The 12077-nt window shown below is 59.1% G+C and overlaps 1 protein-coding gene across 1 annotated transcript; it reads right to left on the reverse strand.

The window, feature by feature from the left end:
* Positions 1-148: 148 nt before the first annotated feature.
* On the reverse strand, positions 149-10837 carry GDF6 (growth differentiation factor 6). Its single transcript, XM_027657107.1, has 2 exons — positions 10501-10837; positions 149-1011 (listed from the first exon to the last, which is right to left on the reverse strand). Exons 1-2 carry the CDS (start codon positions 10835-10837, stop codon positions 149-151), a joined length of 1200 nt encoding a protein of 399 aa, XP_027512908.1.
* Between the last annotated feature and the right edge of the window lie 1240 nt (positions 10838-12077).

Below are 12077 nucleotides of genomic sequence, written 5' to 3' on the forward strand. Positions count from 1 at the left end.
GGGCACCGGCACCAGGCCCCGCCCGCCCTCGGCCGGTCCCTCCGCCCCAGCCGCGCTCGGGCGGGCGCGGAGCGACGGCCCCGCTCGCCTTTGCCGGCGCTCCTCCGCCAGACGCAGACCCGGCTGCCGCCGAGGGGCGTCCCGCCCGCTACCTGCAGCCGCAGGACTCCACCACCATGTCCTCGTACTGCTTATACACCACGTTGTTGCCGGCGTCGATGTAGAGGATGCTGATGGGAGTCAGTTTGGTGGGGACACAGCAGCTGGGCGGCGTGGAGCCGGGGTCCATGGAGTTCATGAGGGTCTGGATGATGGCGTGGTTTGTGGGCTCCAGGTGGGAGCGCAGCGGGAAGTCGCAGACCCCCTCGCAGTGGTGGGCCTCGTACTCCAGTGGGGCGATGATCCAGTCGTCCCAGCCCAGCTCCTTGAAGTTGACGTGCAGCGGCTTCTTGCTGCAGCGCAGACGGGACTTCTTGCCGTGCCGCTTGCCGTGCCGGCTGGCGAAGGCGGCGCGGCGCTGGCGCCGGGGCGGCGGGCGGCGGGCAGCGGGCGGCGGCGGAGCGCCCAGCTCGGCGCGCAGCTCCCCGAGGAGGCTCCGCCGCCGGGCGCGGGTGAAGACCACCAGCAGCGCCCGCTCCTGCGGCGGCCGGGGCCGCCGCCCGAAGCCCAGGCCTCGCAGGTCCAGCCAGCGCCGCGGCCCGCGGTCCGCAGAGGCCCGCAGTTCCAGGCACAGCCGCTTCCAGGGCCGCTGCTCCCGCAGGCCTTGCCCCACGTCGAACACCTCCCAGCCGGTGGCCGAGGCCGCCCGCGGGTCCAGGGCGCGGGAGTCCAGGGGCCGCGGCGAGAGGCAGGCGGAGAGCTGCACATGCAGCGGGGCGGCGGGCGGCGGGCGGCCGCGGGGGGGCCGGCGGAACAGGCGCAGCTCGGCCCCCACGAGCTCCTCCGTCTCCGAGAGGGTCGACACATCAAACACATACTGCTGCCGCCTCAAGGGAGCGGGCGAGAGATCGTCTGCGAGATAAAAATAATTACAGTCAGTTGCGCTCGGGGGGGATCTGCCGAGAGGTCTCCGAGGCGGCGAAGGGCGGCCAGCATCGCCGGCGTGCCCGGCCGGGGCCGCTCCTGCCCGCCTCACCCCCGCCCCCCAGCCGGACCGGGACCAGGGCGGGGCGGGGAGAGGAGGAGAAGGAGAAGGAATATGAAGGACCCGCACCAGACAGGAAACCACTCTCCAGCACCAGAGGCACACCCTACTCCACGCACATCCTCTGCCTATCAGTCCCACCAGCAGTGTGAGACTGGCAACATTTGTGTGCCCATGTGCATTACGCAGATACATGCATATACATATATACGTATCTATTCTGCTCTAAGAGAAAAACCTGGACTTCTTTTTTGACACATCGATGTACAAAGTGTAGCGCAGAAAGCAAACCAGATTCCCTTGAGCTGCTTTCCAATAAAATGTTTACAACCCAGCAAATACAAAAATTCCCAAAGCCCCCTGTGTTTCCCCAGAAGCTAGTAAAGCTAGTGTAGATTTCTATAGTAAAAATGTCACTGGAGCCTCTGTTCAGCAGCCCCTCGCCGCTTTTCCAAACTCAGCTCGCTCCAGGCATAAAAACAGATACTAAAGAAATATACACCCGCCTATTATTTATCGATATCAAAGGTCATTGCCATTCCTAATCAGTGTGCTTCACAGCCTCAGCTCTACCTGACAGGTCTGGGGGAACCTCTTGCGGGGCATGAGGGACAAGGGGATGATTTATGCAAACCAACATCTTCAGACGCGCCACAGCGATGTAAAAATCAATCCGGATTAACGCGCAGTTAATCAGTGAGGATTAGCATACTCGACAGTCGCCCTGCGTCGCTACGTGTTCCCCTAGACGTCAGCAGGGAGATGGAACGTGGAGTGCAACAGGGACAGCGGGAATTGCTGGGAAAAAGACCTGCCCCGCAGCCAGGCCATGAGACTCTCTGGCAGAGCCTGCCTGCCTGCCGAGCGCGTCCCCCCCGCCTCGCCGCCCGCCCGGCCAGTTCCGCGCACCCACGCGGCATCCCAGGATCCATTCAGGAGCTGGGCACTCGCCGGGCCCTGCACACCTGCCCTCCCCCTAGAGCCAGGCGGCCGGAGCACGGCCGCGCCCCCCGCCTCGCCCTGCGTGGCGCGGGGGGTCAGCGGGAGACGGAGTTCGCGGGCCGGAGACTCCCCGCCTCCACGAGGCTTGCGCGGCGGCGGGAGCGGTGGGGAGATCGGTCGGGAGATCGGTCAGGCCCTTCAGGCATCCCGGGGAATTTAAACCCAGGCCTTCCGCATCCTTGCCACCGCCTCCCCCTTCAGGCTTAGCTGTTTCCTCGCGGCGGGGCTGCTCCTTACGGCGAGGGGGCGAAAGGCCGCCCAGCCGGCCGCGCATCCCGCTCGGGGGAGGGCGGGAGGAGACTGCAAAAAACACGCACGGAGCCCAAAAAATGTCGTCACAGTCCGTGTGACGACAACAGCTGCTCTATCGAGCTGCTGAAAATACAAGTGAAATCCATCGGCAGCTGCCTAGAGGCGCTGGACGGTTTCGTCAGCGCTGCAAGTACGGAACAGGATTTGATCCATTGTGGATTTGAGGCGGGAAGGGGGGAATAGTTCCCCCCTTCACAGGCTTGGGCCGTCGGGGCCGGGGGTTGAGGTGCACTTGGGTTGCGGGAGGAGGATCCGGCAACTTGGATCTCTGGGACCATTGCCCCTTCCTTCAAGGGGGTCCTTGGCAGGATTGGGGGCTTCAGATAGAAGGGAATGTGCACCCCTCGGGTAAAAAAGCGCAGGGTCTCTTCCTGCTTCTCCTCCTCCTCGTCTTTGGTTTTTTTCTGCGTCCAGCATCTGTCAGATGCCCGGACACTCGACGAGGCACAGACGGATCTCCTGGCCCTGCCGAACTGCCTCAGACCTTCCTTCATGGGCTCCAGCGACTGTTGAGGAAACCAGATCAGCGCCTTCTCCTGCCCCTAACCCTGGTTTTGCGGTGTGGGCAGAGCCGGGCCTGGGCATAGATCTGCTTTTAATTGCTCTTTTTGCTTAGTGAATGAAAAGGGGGATGTCACGCTTGGTTTCAAAGGGAGAAGCTCGCTCTCTTTGGTACTCCTTGCGATGGGGTGGAGGTGAGGAGAGTGCTGCCTGCAGCCCGCTGTCCCTCCGGACACTCCCGTGTCTTACTCTTGACCGGTGTCACCGTCCTGGGGTCCCCCGCATCCCTGCCGGGGTGAAGGAGCAGAGCAGCACTGCCTGGCAGACTGAGCTTTCAAGGAAAGGGCGGCCCTTTCCCGGGGGATGGGGGACACGGAGGTGACAGCGCCCACCCTGTCCCATTCCCAAGGAAACCTCACGCAGGTGACTGGCCACGGCGCGGGAAATCGTCCCATTGAGGGTGACATCCAAGCATGCGTGTTAGATGGGAGAGAAGCGGGGAGAGGCTGAATTCCCTGCGTATCCTCGATGCTGAAAACGGGTTTTAAAGGGTCTGCAAACCCCTGTCATACGGCGGTGCTGGGGGGAAGCCAGCTCCGGCACTGCCGGTGTCAAAACGCTTGCTGAGGGTGTGCACTCCCCGGCAACATCCTTTGAAACTCCAGTTTGGCAGGGGTTGAAGGCATTGCAAGGCTGCTCCGGCTCGCTCGGTGGCATGGCACGCTGGGGATACGGCCGAATAGCAGAGAAATGTGCCCCCGGTCAAGCGGGTTTCGGCAGCAACGACTGCGCACTGGAAAAGTCCCACTGGCTTATGCAGCTGCCGGCTCCCGCACCTCTCTCCGAAAAGGGGCAGAGCTGCCGGTTATTTCAAATGAGCAGCTTTGAATCCGATCAGATAAACGCTATTTATTCACTCTTGTAACCTAATAATTCCAGATGAATACATAATCCTAAACCAGTACTGGCTCGCTCCCAGGGCAGTCAAGGGGTGGGAAGAGCAGCGGAGGGCGGGGAGGGAAAGCGCGACCTCCGGAGCCTCCACAAAACCGGGAGAGACGGGTCTGGGTTGGGGACCCTTTGTTCCAGCGAAGATGCCGTTTTCTCAGCACACAAAGAGTGGCAGCAGAGACGGCGTGGGGACACGCTGGCTGTCCTTCTTTCTCCTGTGAGGAGTGCACACGGATCGGGGCTGGTTCTCTTCAATATTCCTTTAAACCCAAGGAGCGGCTGAGGTGTAATCCGGGGTTTCTAACAGCCAGCTCGAGATTTGCTTTTTTCTTAGGCCAGTTGAGGCTGTCATTAGCGCTATTCCCGTTACCGAAATACCTGATGAGAGCAGCAAAGTCATATCACGTCCATCCGGGCTGGGGAAAGCCACACTGCAGAAAATGCACCGGAGAGGTGTGTTTATATTTGTAACGTTAATGTAGATGAATGTTAGTTCCGCAGTACTTAATAGTTCTATTTCGACTCTCCATAGTTTATTTTTTTCGGGCGAAAATAAAATATTGGGAGCGGGAAGGAGGGTCAGAAGGAGGAACTAGGTCCATCTGGAATTTAAGGATGTATCAGTGGCGGGAGAAGAGAGCATCCCTACACCGTTCTGCCTTTCCCGAAGCGCCCAGGCAGCAGCGTGCCTGGTGCTCCCGCGGGCGGGCCGGGCCGGGCCGGGCCGGGGGTGCTGCGCCGGGTCCTCGCCCACCTTCTCCCACGCTTTTCTCCGCGGTGCAGTGGCTGCGGTTTTAGCATCTCCAAGGTTAAATGAACGACTGGGCTGGGACGTTTCCCTCAGCTCCCTGTGTGAAACCGCTCTCGCTTCCTGGGTCGCTTTCTCGCCGCAGCCTGGGCTTTGAGGCGAGACGGGGGTTAGCGAAGGCTACACAAAGTTTGCCTGTTCATGGCAGATCAGGTACTGGGCTCCCAGCCAATTCATCAGGGCTCAGATCTTAACTTTACATCACTGCAAATTATACCCAAACCACATTCAAGAAGAATTTTCCCATTCCCAATTTCTCTTTCAAGCCATATTTAAACTCGCAAACCAAAAGCACATTTGCAGTTTAAAGACACTTTGCAGGCACTCACACAACAATAATCTGGAAATTAAAACATAAATTGTCCCTAATTGCGAAGGTCTGCCCACACGTTGTCTGCAGAGTCGCAAGGCTGACAGGTATTTCTTTCGGAGCATTACCCAAGCTGTGGAAACAAGGGGCTGACTCTCCATGTGTGGTATTTCTTCGGGTTTCAATTCCGCATCTCCCAGCGCCTGTCTCGCCGTGGTTTTCTATTACACCGAGTGATTAGATTTAAATGTATCGTTCGCTTCGCTATCCAGTAACCGAGAAAGACCACACCTTCCTCGGACGAATTCCCAATCCTGCCAAAACCCCAGCTCGCTGATGGAGGGCTGTTTCCTTTGTTTTCTTTTCTTTTCGTTTATTCTCCTCGGAGCGCGGAGGCACCTGGCTGTGATGTACCTTTGATCACCGCTGTACTGTACCTGCTCCGGGAAGGCTGCCTGCCCTCGCCCCACTGCCCCGCTCGTCGCTGCCTCTCCGCTTCCCACGAGAGACACTCGACCCTCAGGCGCAGAGGGACCGTCGCAACACCCGCGGGACATCCCGCTGGGCTCCGGCCCCCTCGGCTGTTGGCATCGTCCCATGAGATGCGTTGAGGCTGCGAGGAGCTTCCTTGAGGGGTTTCTACCTGCTGTAACAGACCTTAAGCGAGGACCCTTCCCTTTCCCCGTTTGCGGTGGTTACGCTACCCCAGATATTTCGATGGAGGAGAAATAATTCCTCCAGAATTATTCGGGTTGAGAAAATCGGACTAAATATTCCCAGCGCTAAGAAATGGAGCAAGGGGACGCTTTGGACTATATTTCTGAGCCATATATGTGGAAGCGCCGGGATACAGCAACAGAGCATACAGATCTGGCTACAACTAGCAAGAACTGAAACGTCCCCTTTCGCTCATAAATCAGACTTCAGGCACGGGAGGACTCGCAAACTCAGTTCCAGCCTGCCCCGAAATCGCAAGGAAAGGAGGATTTCTACGATCGGCTGGTTTGGGGTTTTTTTCCTACTACGAAGCGAGGATGTAAATGAGGGGAGCGAGGCGCCCCGCTGCCGTGCCCAGCGCCGGGTGACCCCGGCCTGCGTCGGTTTTCCTCCCCGCGGGCCGCTCGCCTCCCGGCTGGGGCCAGCCCAGCTGCGGCACGGCACCTCCCTGCGGGCGGCGGAAACTACACAGCTCCGAGGCGGAGAGCTCGACCTTCCGTCCCCCCCAGTCCCCTCCCCGCCCCTAAAAAATCAAACGCAACGCCTCAGCAAGTTCCACAGGAGGGTTTCTGGATTTTAAAAATATTAAAAAAAAAAAAAAAATCAGGACCGGGTCCGAAATGAGCCACCGGAATGGTGGCTTGACAGGCGTTAACTACTCGTTCCCGTTAGCAGAGCGGCTCCGCGCCGCGCACCGCCCCGCCGAGCTACCTGAGCCGCGGGGCTCCCGGGGCCGGTGTGCGCTGCTCCCCTGCATCGCCCTCCCGGTCCCGCGGCGCTGCCTGCGCGAGCTCCCGCGCCTTCGCACGGGACAACAAACAAACGAAAGGTAAATAAAAAAATACCCCCCCGCCGACAGCCCTGATTTTCACCGCGAAGAGGCGAGCGGTGCCGCCGCGGTTGCTGAGGGGACGCTGCGCTCCGCTCCCTCCTGCAGCTGCTGCAGCGAGGGGGGTAAAACATCGACCCCGGAACACCCCTCCGGCGCAGGCAGCGCGGAGCCGCCGCCCGCTTCTCGCTGCCCCCGTGCCGCCGGCTCCGCGGACGCCGGGGCCGGGCCGGGCCGCCCGCTCCTTCCCCGGGCGCACGGCGGGGATGAGGAGCGGCTGCCGCGCTCCGGCCGTCTGGTCTGCATTAGTGTTTTTATAAGGGTCTCAAACAAATCGAATACAGGGTCACCAAATAATTAACAGTTGTGAATTCCCTCCTTCCCCATTAAAATACTTCCCTGCTTATTTTTCATTTTCCTTCTGCCAACGACAACATTGCCTGGGCAAAGGCGCTGCAGAGATTACACTACATTGCAGCTTTCGGTCCACCCAGAAACCCGCTGTTTTGCATAACTACGTTGCACTAGATGAACTTCAAGTGGGATTTACACTCTTTTCTTCTGCCACATGCACAGCCGGGCCATTTCCAGTTTCTCTGCACACAGGATCCCCCTTTTGTCCTGCCACTATACTCACCCCCCTCCCGACCTTCCTGGCAAGAGCAAAATAACGATGGTCGGACCCCTGCCCATCCAAATCAGCTGCCCTCCTAACTGGAACGCGAAACTGCACAAAGAAAACGGGGAGGGAAAAAGGAGACGATCTCGACCTATTTCGACTTCCCCGTCCCTTAGGCGCGGAGTGGAACATTTCGCATGCGGCCGCGGTCCCGTGTCTGCGGGCAGCTCTGCAGACACAAAAGGGAGAGGCGAGGGGCACCCACGGCAGCCGGCCCTTGTGACACTCCCTTCCCACGGGAGATCCCTTCGAAAATCGCGCTCCCTCGCACCCCGGCTATTTCCTTTTTGTTTTCGGTTTGTTCCGAGTCGCGCCGCGTTTCTTGCTAGCCATGGAATTGCTTGTTTATAGCTCCCTTCTCCAGCTCCCTCCCGCTCTATCCTTTTTTTTTTTCCCCCTGCCTGGTGGAGTCCTTGCAGCTCCTAATTGTCCTGCCTTACTGTGGAGCTCCAATGCTGGGGGTCCTGAGGCCAGTGAGAGCACCATCTGCGTTTTAATGAGTTACTTCATGTGCCAACAGTAATTTTCCTACATTCAGCTAGGTCCTGTCTGATCTTGCGACCGTAACAAGGGGGAGCGAGTGGGGGGCGGGAGGGGGCGGAGAGGGGAGAATCGCAAACCCTTTCCCCCCTTTCTGCGCTCTTTCTTTACCGATGGGGAAAAAATTATATATATATTACACAGTAGTGTGGCTTCACTCCTTCTCGAGCTACCCTGAAAACGATCTTATTAGCTTCAAGCGGGAAGGGAAGAAACAAGAGGCGAAGGGAAGCATTTGTCAGTGTCCACACCGAAGCCTCGGAGTACGGTGGAACGGGCGGGCTTGGGACTGCTGCGGCCGAGCTGCCTGTCCCTCCAGACTCTCTCACGGACGTGCAGGCACAGCAGCCCACGTCGTAAGGGAAGGGTATTTCTCGGCAGGACTAAAAGTTGTCTCACGCTTCTCTCCGGGCTGCTGTCCCCCCTAAATGCTGCCATGAAGGATGGCGTGCGGCAGGTGGGACAACCACCGTCGTCTCCCCTGGGAGCTGCTGCTTAGGTAAAGAGCAGCTCATCTAATTGGGTCAATTTGGGCGGCTATATTGTCTGTAAATGAATTGACAGAAACTCTGATCTCCTTCCCCGTTTTCCCTGAGCAAAGACTGTTCACCATCAGCACAACTCCAGCTCGCCAATTAACTGGGCTAGGAGCCCACGGGGAGGTGGGCAGTAAAATAGCTACCACTTCAGAGGAACGGAAGCTCTCTTGAAGTTTTTTGGTGATGTGCCATTGGCTGGTCCGCTTCATTATGGGAGACTAGACAATATTTGATATGTTATGACATGAACACTCAATTAGATCACTGAGTTGAAATACTCCAATCAGTGGCTTGATGCTAAGCAACCCTCAGAAGGTCCAGCAGAAGGTCACAGCCTGTGACACATCAAATCAAAATCAACGGGGAAAAGTGAGGCTTTTCCTTAATCAAACCAGGACTTCTGTTAGCAAATCACTTCCCCTGGAGTAGAATCTCACATGCAGCGAGATGAGCTAAATTTGTTAAATTAACTGTCTTTCTTCTGGTTATCAAGAATAAGATGATCTCGAGCGCGGCTCCATTTCCTGCGGCTCGCAGACTTAGCACCCCGTTTCCTCTCCGCCGGGAAGAGCGGGCCAGCTCCTTTCTGACGGCTGAATTTTCGAAACGTTATTTCTAGAAGGGAGTTCTCTTCCCCCCACCCCCGCTTTCAACAGCGACGAAGAAAACAACCCCCATAAGGCGAAGGCAGATAGGAAAACCCGTGACTCGTCTCCCCTCGGAAACGTCTGCGCTCTTCCGATCGTGAGGAGCACACAATGTGGGCGCTTCCACGCACCCTCCGGAGCCCAGAGTGGCTCGACGGGCACTGGGACGGGAGGCGAAGAGCCCCGCCGAGCTCCTTCCGCGGCTAAGAACCCCCCCCGAGCCGGGGACAGCGATGGGGCAAGGGGCTGAGCCGTGGGTGCCGTGGGCGGGGAGAGGCTTCCGGCTCGGGGAGGCGGAGAAGGGGGTCGGTTTGGGTTCGGGTCAGTTTGGGGGGCGATCGGCTCCTGTAGCTCCAGGGAGCTGCTCAGTTTTCCTGGCACTGCGTTTTGCCCTAAAACGGCTGGGACGCGGGGGAAGGGGGGCGAGCTGCCCCGGCAGCGGCGGGACGGCGCTGCCAGCCGCCGGCAGGTACACGAGGGCCCCGGGGGGCGCGGACGGAAGGGAGGGTCTTCAGAGCTGGGCGAGGGGGAGGAACATAAGCACAACCTTCATTAAGAACCTGTTAATTAGTCTGTTCTTAATGGTTCACAACCAGAATAACGAAAAAAAGAAAAAAGGGGAAAAGATGGAGGCGTTTTTTATGGAAGGGAAATTTTACTCTGGATCGGCGAGAAACCTGCACCCGCTGCCCCGAGTACGAGCGTCCCGGCCAGAGCTGCAGGTCACGGAGGGGTCCCGGGAGCCCCGCGGCACCGATGCTGCCCGGGGAGAGCGGGGGCAAGGCGTGGGGCCCGGCTGGCCCCGGCGCCACGTCCGCCTCCCTCCTCCGGGGAGGCAGCCGAAGGCCCGGCAGAGCGGCCTCGGCTGCTAGTCCCAGACCGGGGGTGGGTGACAACCAGCCCCGTACACACCAGGCTCAAAGGGTGCGGCCCCGGAGCAGATGTCAAGTTCGGCCGCCCCCCACTGAGCCCCGGGGCCGCAGCGGAGCCGGCCGGTCCCAGCCCCAGCGCGCTCGGATGGGGCCGGGGCTCTTCCAGGTAACCCCGATAACGCGACCCGAGGCGAGGGCAGCTTCAGGCAGCAGATATTTGCCCTCGGTCAGTTTGAACTTTCTTTCTGCCGTGCAGCCGCGGCGATAAGAGCGACCCTTTCTCCGGCGGATGGAAAGAAACCAGAGGAGTGATACTAATTTTCTTTTTTTTTTCATGACTGAATTTACGCCCAAAGTGCGCCTGCAAAGCTGGGACGTGTTTCCCACCACCTCGTGACGATTCAGGGAGGAACACGCGTGTTTCTCACAAGCAGTGCTTACGGCTGCCACGGGGCCGTTTGCTTTAAAATAAAACAACGCGTCCCCCAATTCACCGAAAAATCTGCACTTTTCTGCAATACCGGGTCGGAGAACAGCACCGGTGACTGCTGCAGAGCGCTCTCCGACTCCCCCAGCACCAGGCTCCGCAAGAAGGGGCGCCTGCAGCCCCGGTGGGACGGCGAGGGACGTGGAGGGGGCCAGAACTTACCTCGTCCCCTGTCTACAAAACTAGAGATGGTGTTGGCGGACTTGGACGACTGAAAAAAGCTGGCGTTGATGCCCAGTTTTTCCGCGATGGAGTAAGTCCTGAACAGAGACAGCATGTACTCGTGGGGTTCTGCCCGTGGGAGCGCCCGGCCCATGGCGTGTCCCTCTTGCCGCGGGCGGTTCTCTCGTGGAGACCGCGGCACCCTGCGGCTGCGACCACCTTTGGAGGAGGCGGCGAGCTCCGAGGCGGCGGGGAGGGAAGCCGGGAGGCAGCAAGGTAAATCCCAGAGGAGACTGGCGAACAAGGCGGCGGAGAGTAGGGCCCGGCGTGCATTCATAGCGAGAGGCGGCGGCGGTGGGAAGGGAGAGGGAGGGCGGCCCGACGGGCGGCTCCGGCGGCCCACGGAGCGGCGCGGGGACTGCGCGACGGCGTGGCGCGGAGCGGGGACTGCACCCGGCCGGGCTCGGCCCGCAGCAGCCCGCCCCGCCCCGTGGGTACCGCCCCGCCGCGGACCGCCCTGTGGGGGCACCCAGCCCGCCCCCGCGGGGCGGTCCGCGGCGGGGCGGGACACCCCTTGGTCGAGTGCTTGGGGGTCCCTATGCTTTTTCCTTACTGTGGACGCCACCCGGAAAGTGGACACGAAGGCTGGGGAGAGATGCTGTACATCTTGCTGCCACCCCTCGGGTACCGCTTCTCATCAATCCACCGATGGTTTCATCTGTTCAGGTGCCTCACAGGTGCTTCAGTTTTGGGTGTGGGCAGACTCCTGCGATGTTAATGACTTTATTTGAGGCTCTCTGTATTCCCGTGGCTGTGTGCCCAGGAACTTGGCACAAAGCAGTGGTCTTTCAAGAAAGAGAATTTTGTAGAGAGTGTCTCACCTTGGGATGTGCCAGGGCCCATCTAGTGAGCAGCCTTGAGGCAGGCCCTGCCACCCATCAGAGAAGGAAAGGAAAGCATAGGAAGTGCCAGAGACCATTCGCCTTGTCTCAAAATCTGCAGAAGATGCCAAAGAGGGGACCAGTCTGAGAGGAGCACAGTGCCAGGCTGGGGCCTGGGAAAAGGCAGTGCTGAGGGCACTACTGGGGCAGGCAGCACTGTCAAGATAATCAGGGCAGCCTGGGGCAGGCAGAAAGACTCCTCAAAGCAGGGCACAGATTTGCCTTGCACTGATCATGAAGAAGACAGCAGTGGAGCAGAAGTATGAGTATTCAAATATTCACCCACCCCTTTTCATTTGGCTTTTCAGAGGTGCATCCAGCAGCATAAGACTGGTGTCACCTCTCCAATGGTTTCACCCAAGCACCTGTCCACGGTTCAAAGGCACGGTAACACACTTGCATTACCCTATCTGTCCCGATCACTATTTACTTTCTCTTCACCTTCTCATCCTCCTGCCTGAACCATGGCACTGCTGCTGCAGGCAGCCACAAACCACCCTCCTCCGCTTCCCAGTGACTTTTCTTTGCCCTGTGCCAAGCTTCCCTCCTCTCCTCTCCTGATCTCCCATTTTCTAGTTCTTCCTACCTCTCCTATCTGCCCCAGCTCTGCCACTGGTGGATTTTCCTCTCATTGCA

This window comes from Corapipo altera, unplaced genomic scaffold (genome assembly GCF_003945725.1).
Source record: "Corapipo altera isolate COAL_440 unplaced genomic scaffold, ASM394572v1 52b, whole genome shotgun sequence".
In the NCBI taxonomy this organism is placed as follows: Eukaryota; Metazoa; Chordata; class Aves; order Passeriformes; family Pipridae; genus Corapipo; species Corapipo altera.

Bases quoted from the DNA above. Each gene is read 5' to 3' on its own strand.
- GDF6 (XM_027657107.1), bottom strand. From the start codon at position 10,837: ATGAATGCACGCCGGGCCCTACTCTCCGCCGCCTTGTTCGCCAGTCTC. The intron at 1,012-10,500 runs GTAAGTTCTGGC...TTTATCTCGCAG, and splicing joins TTTTGTAGACAGGGGACGAG to ACGATCTCTCGCCCGCTCCC.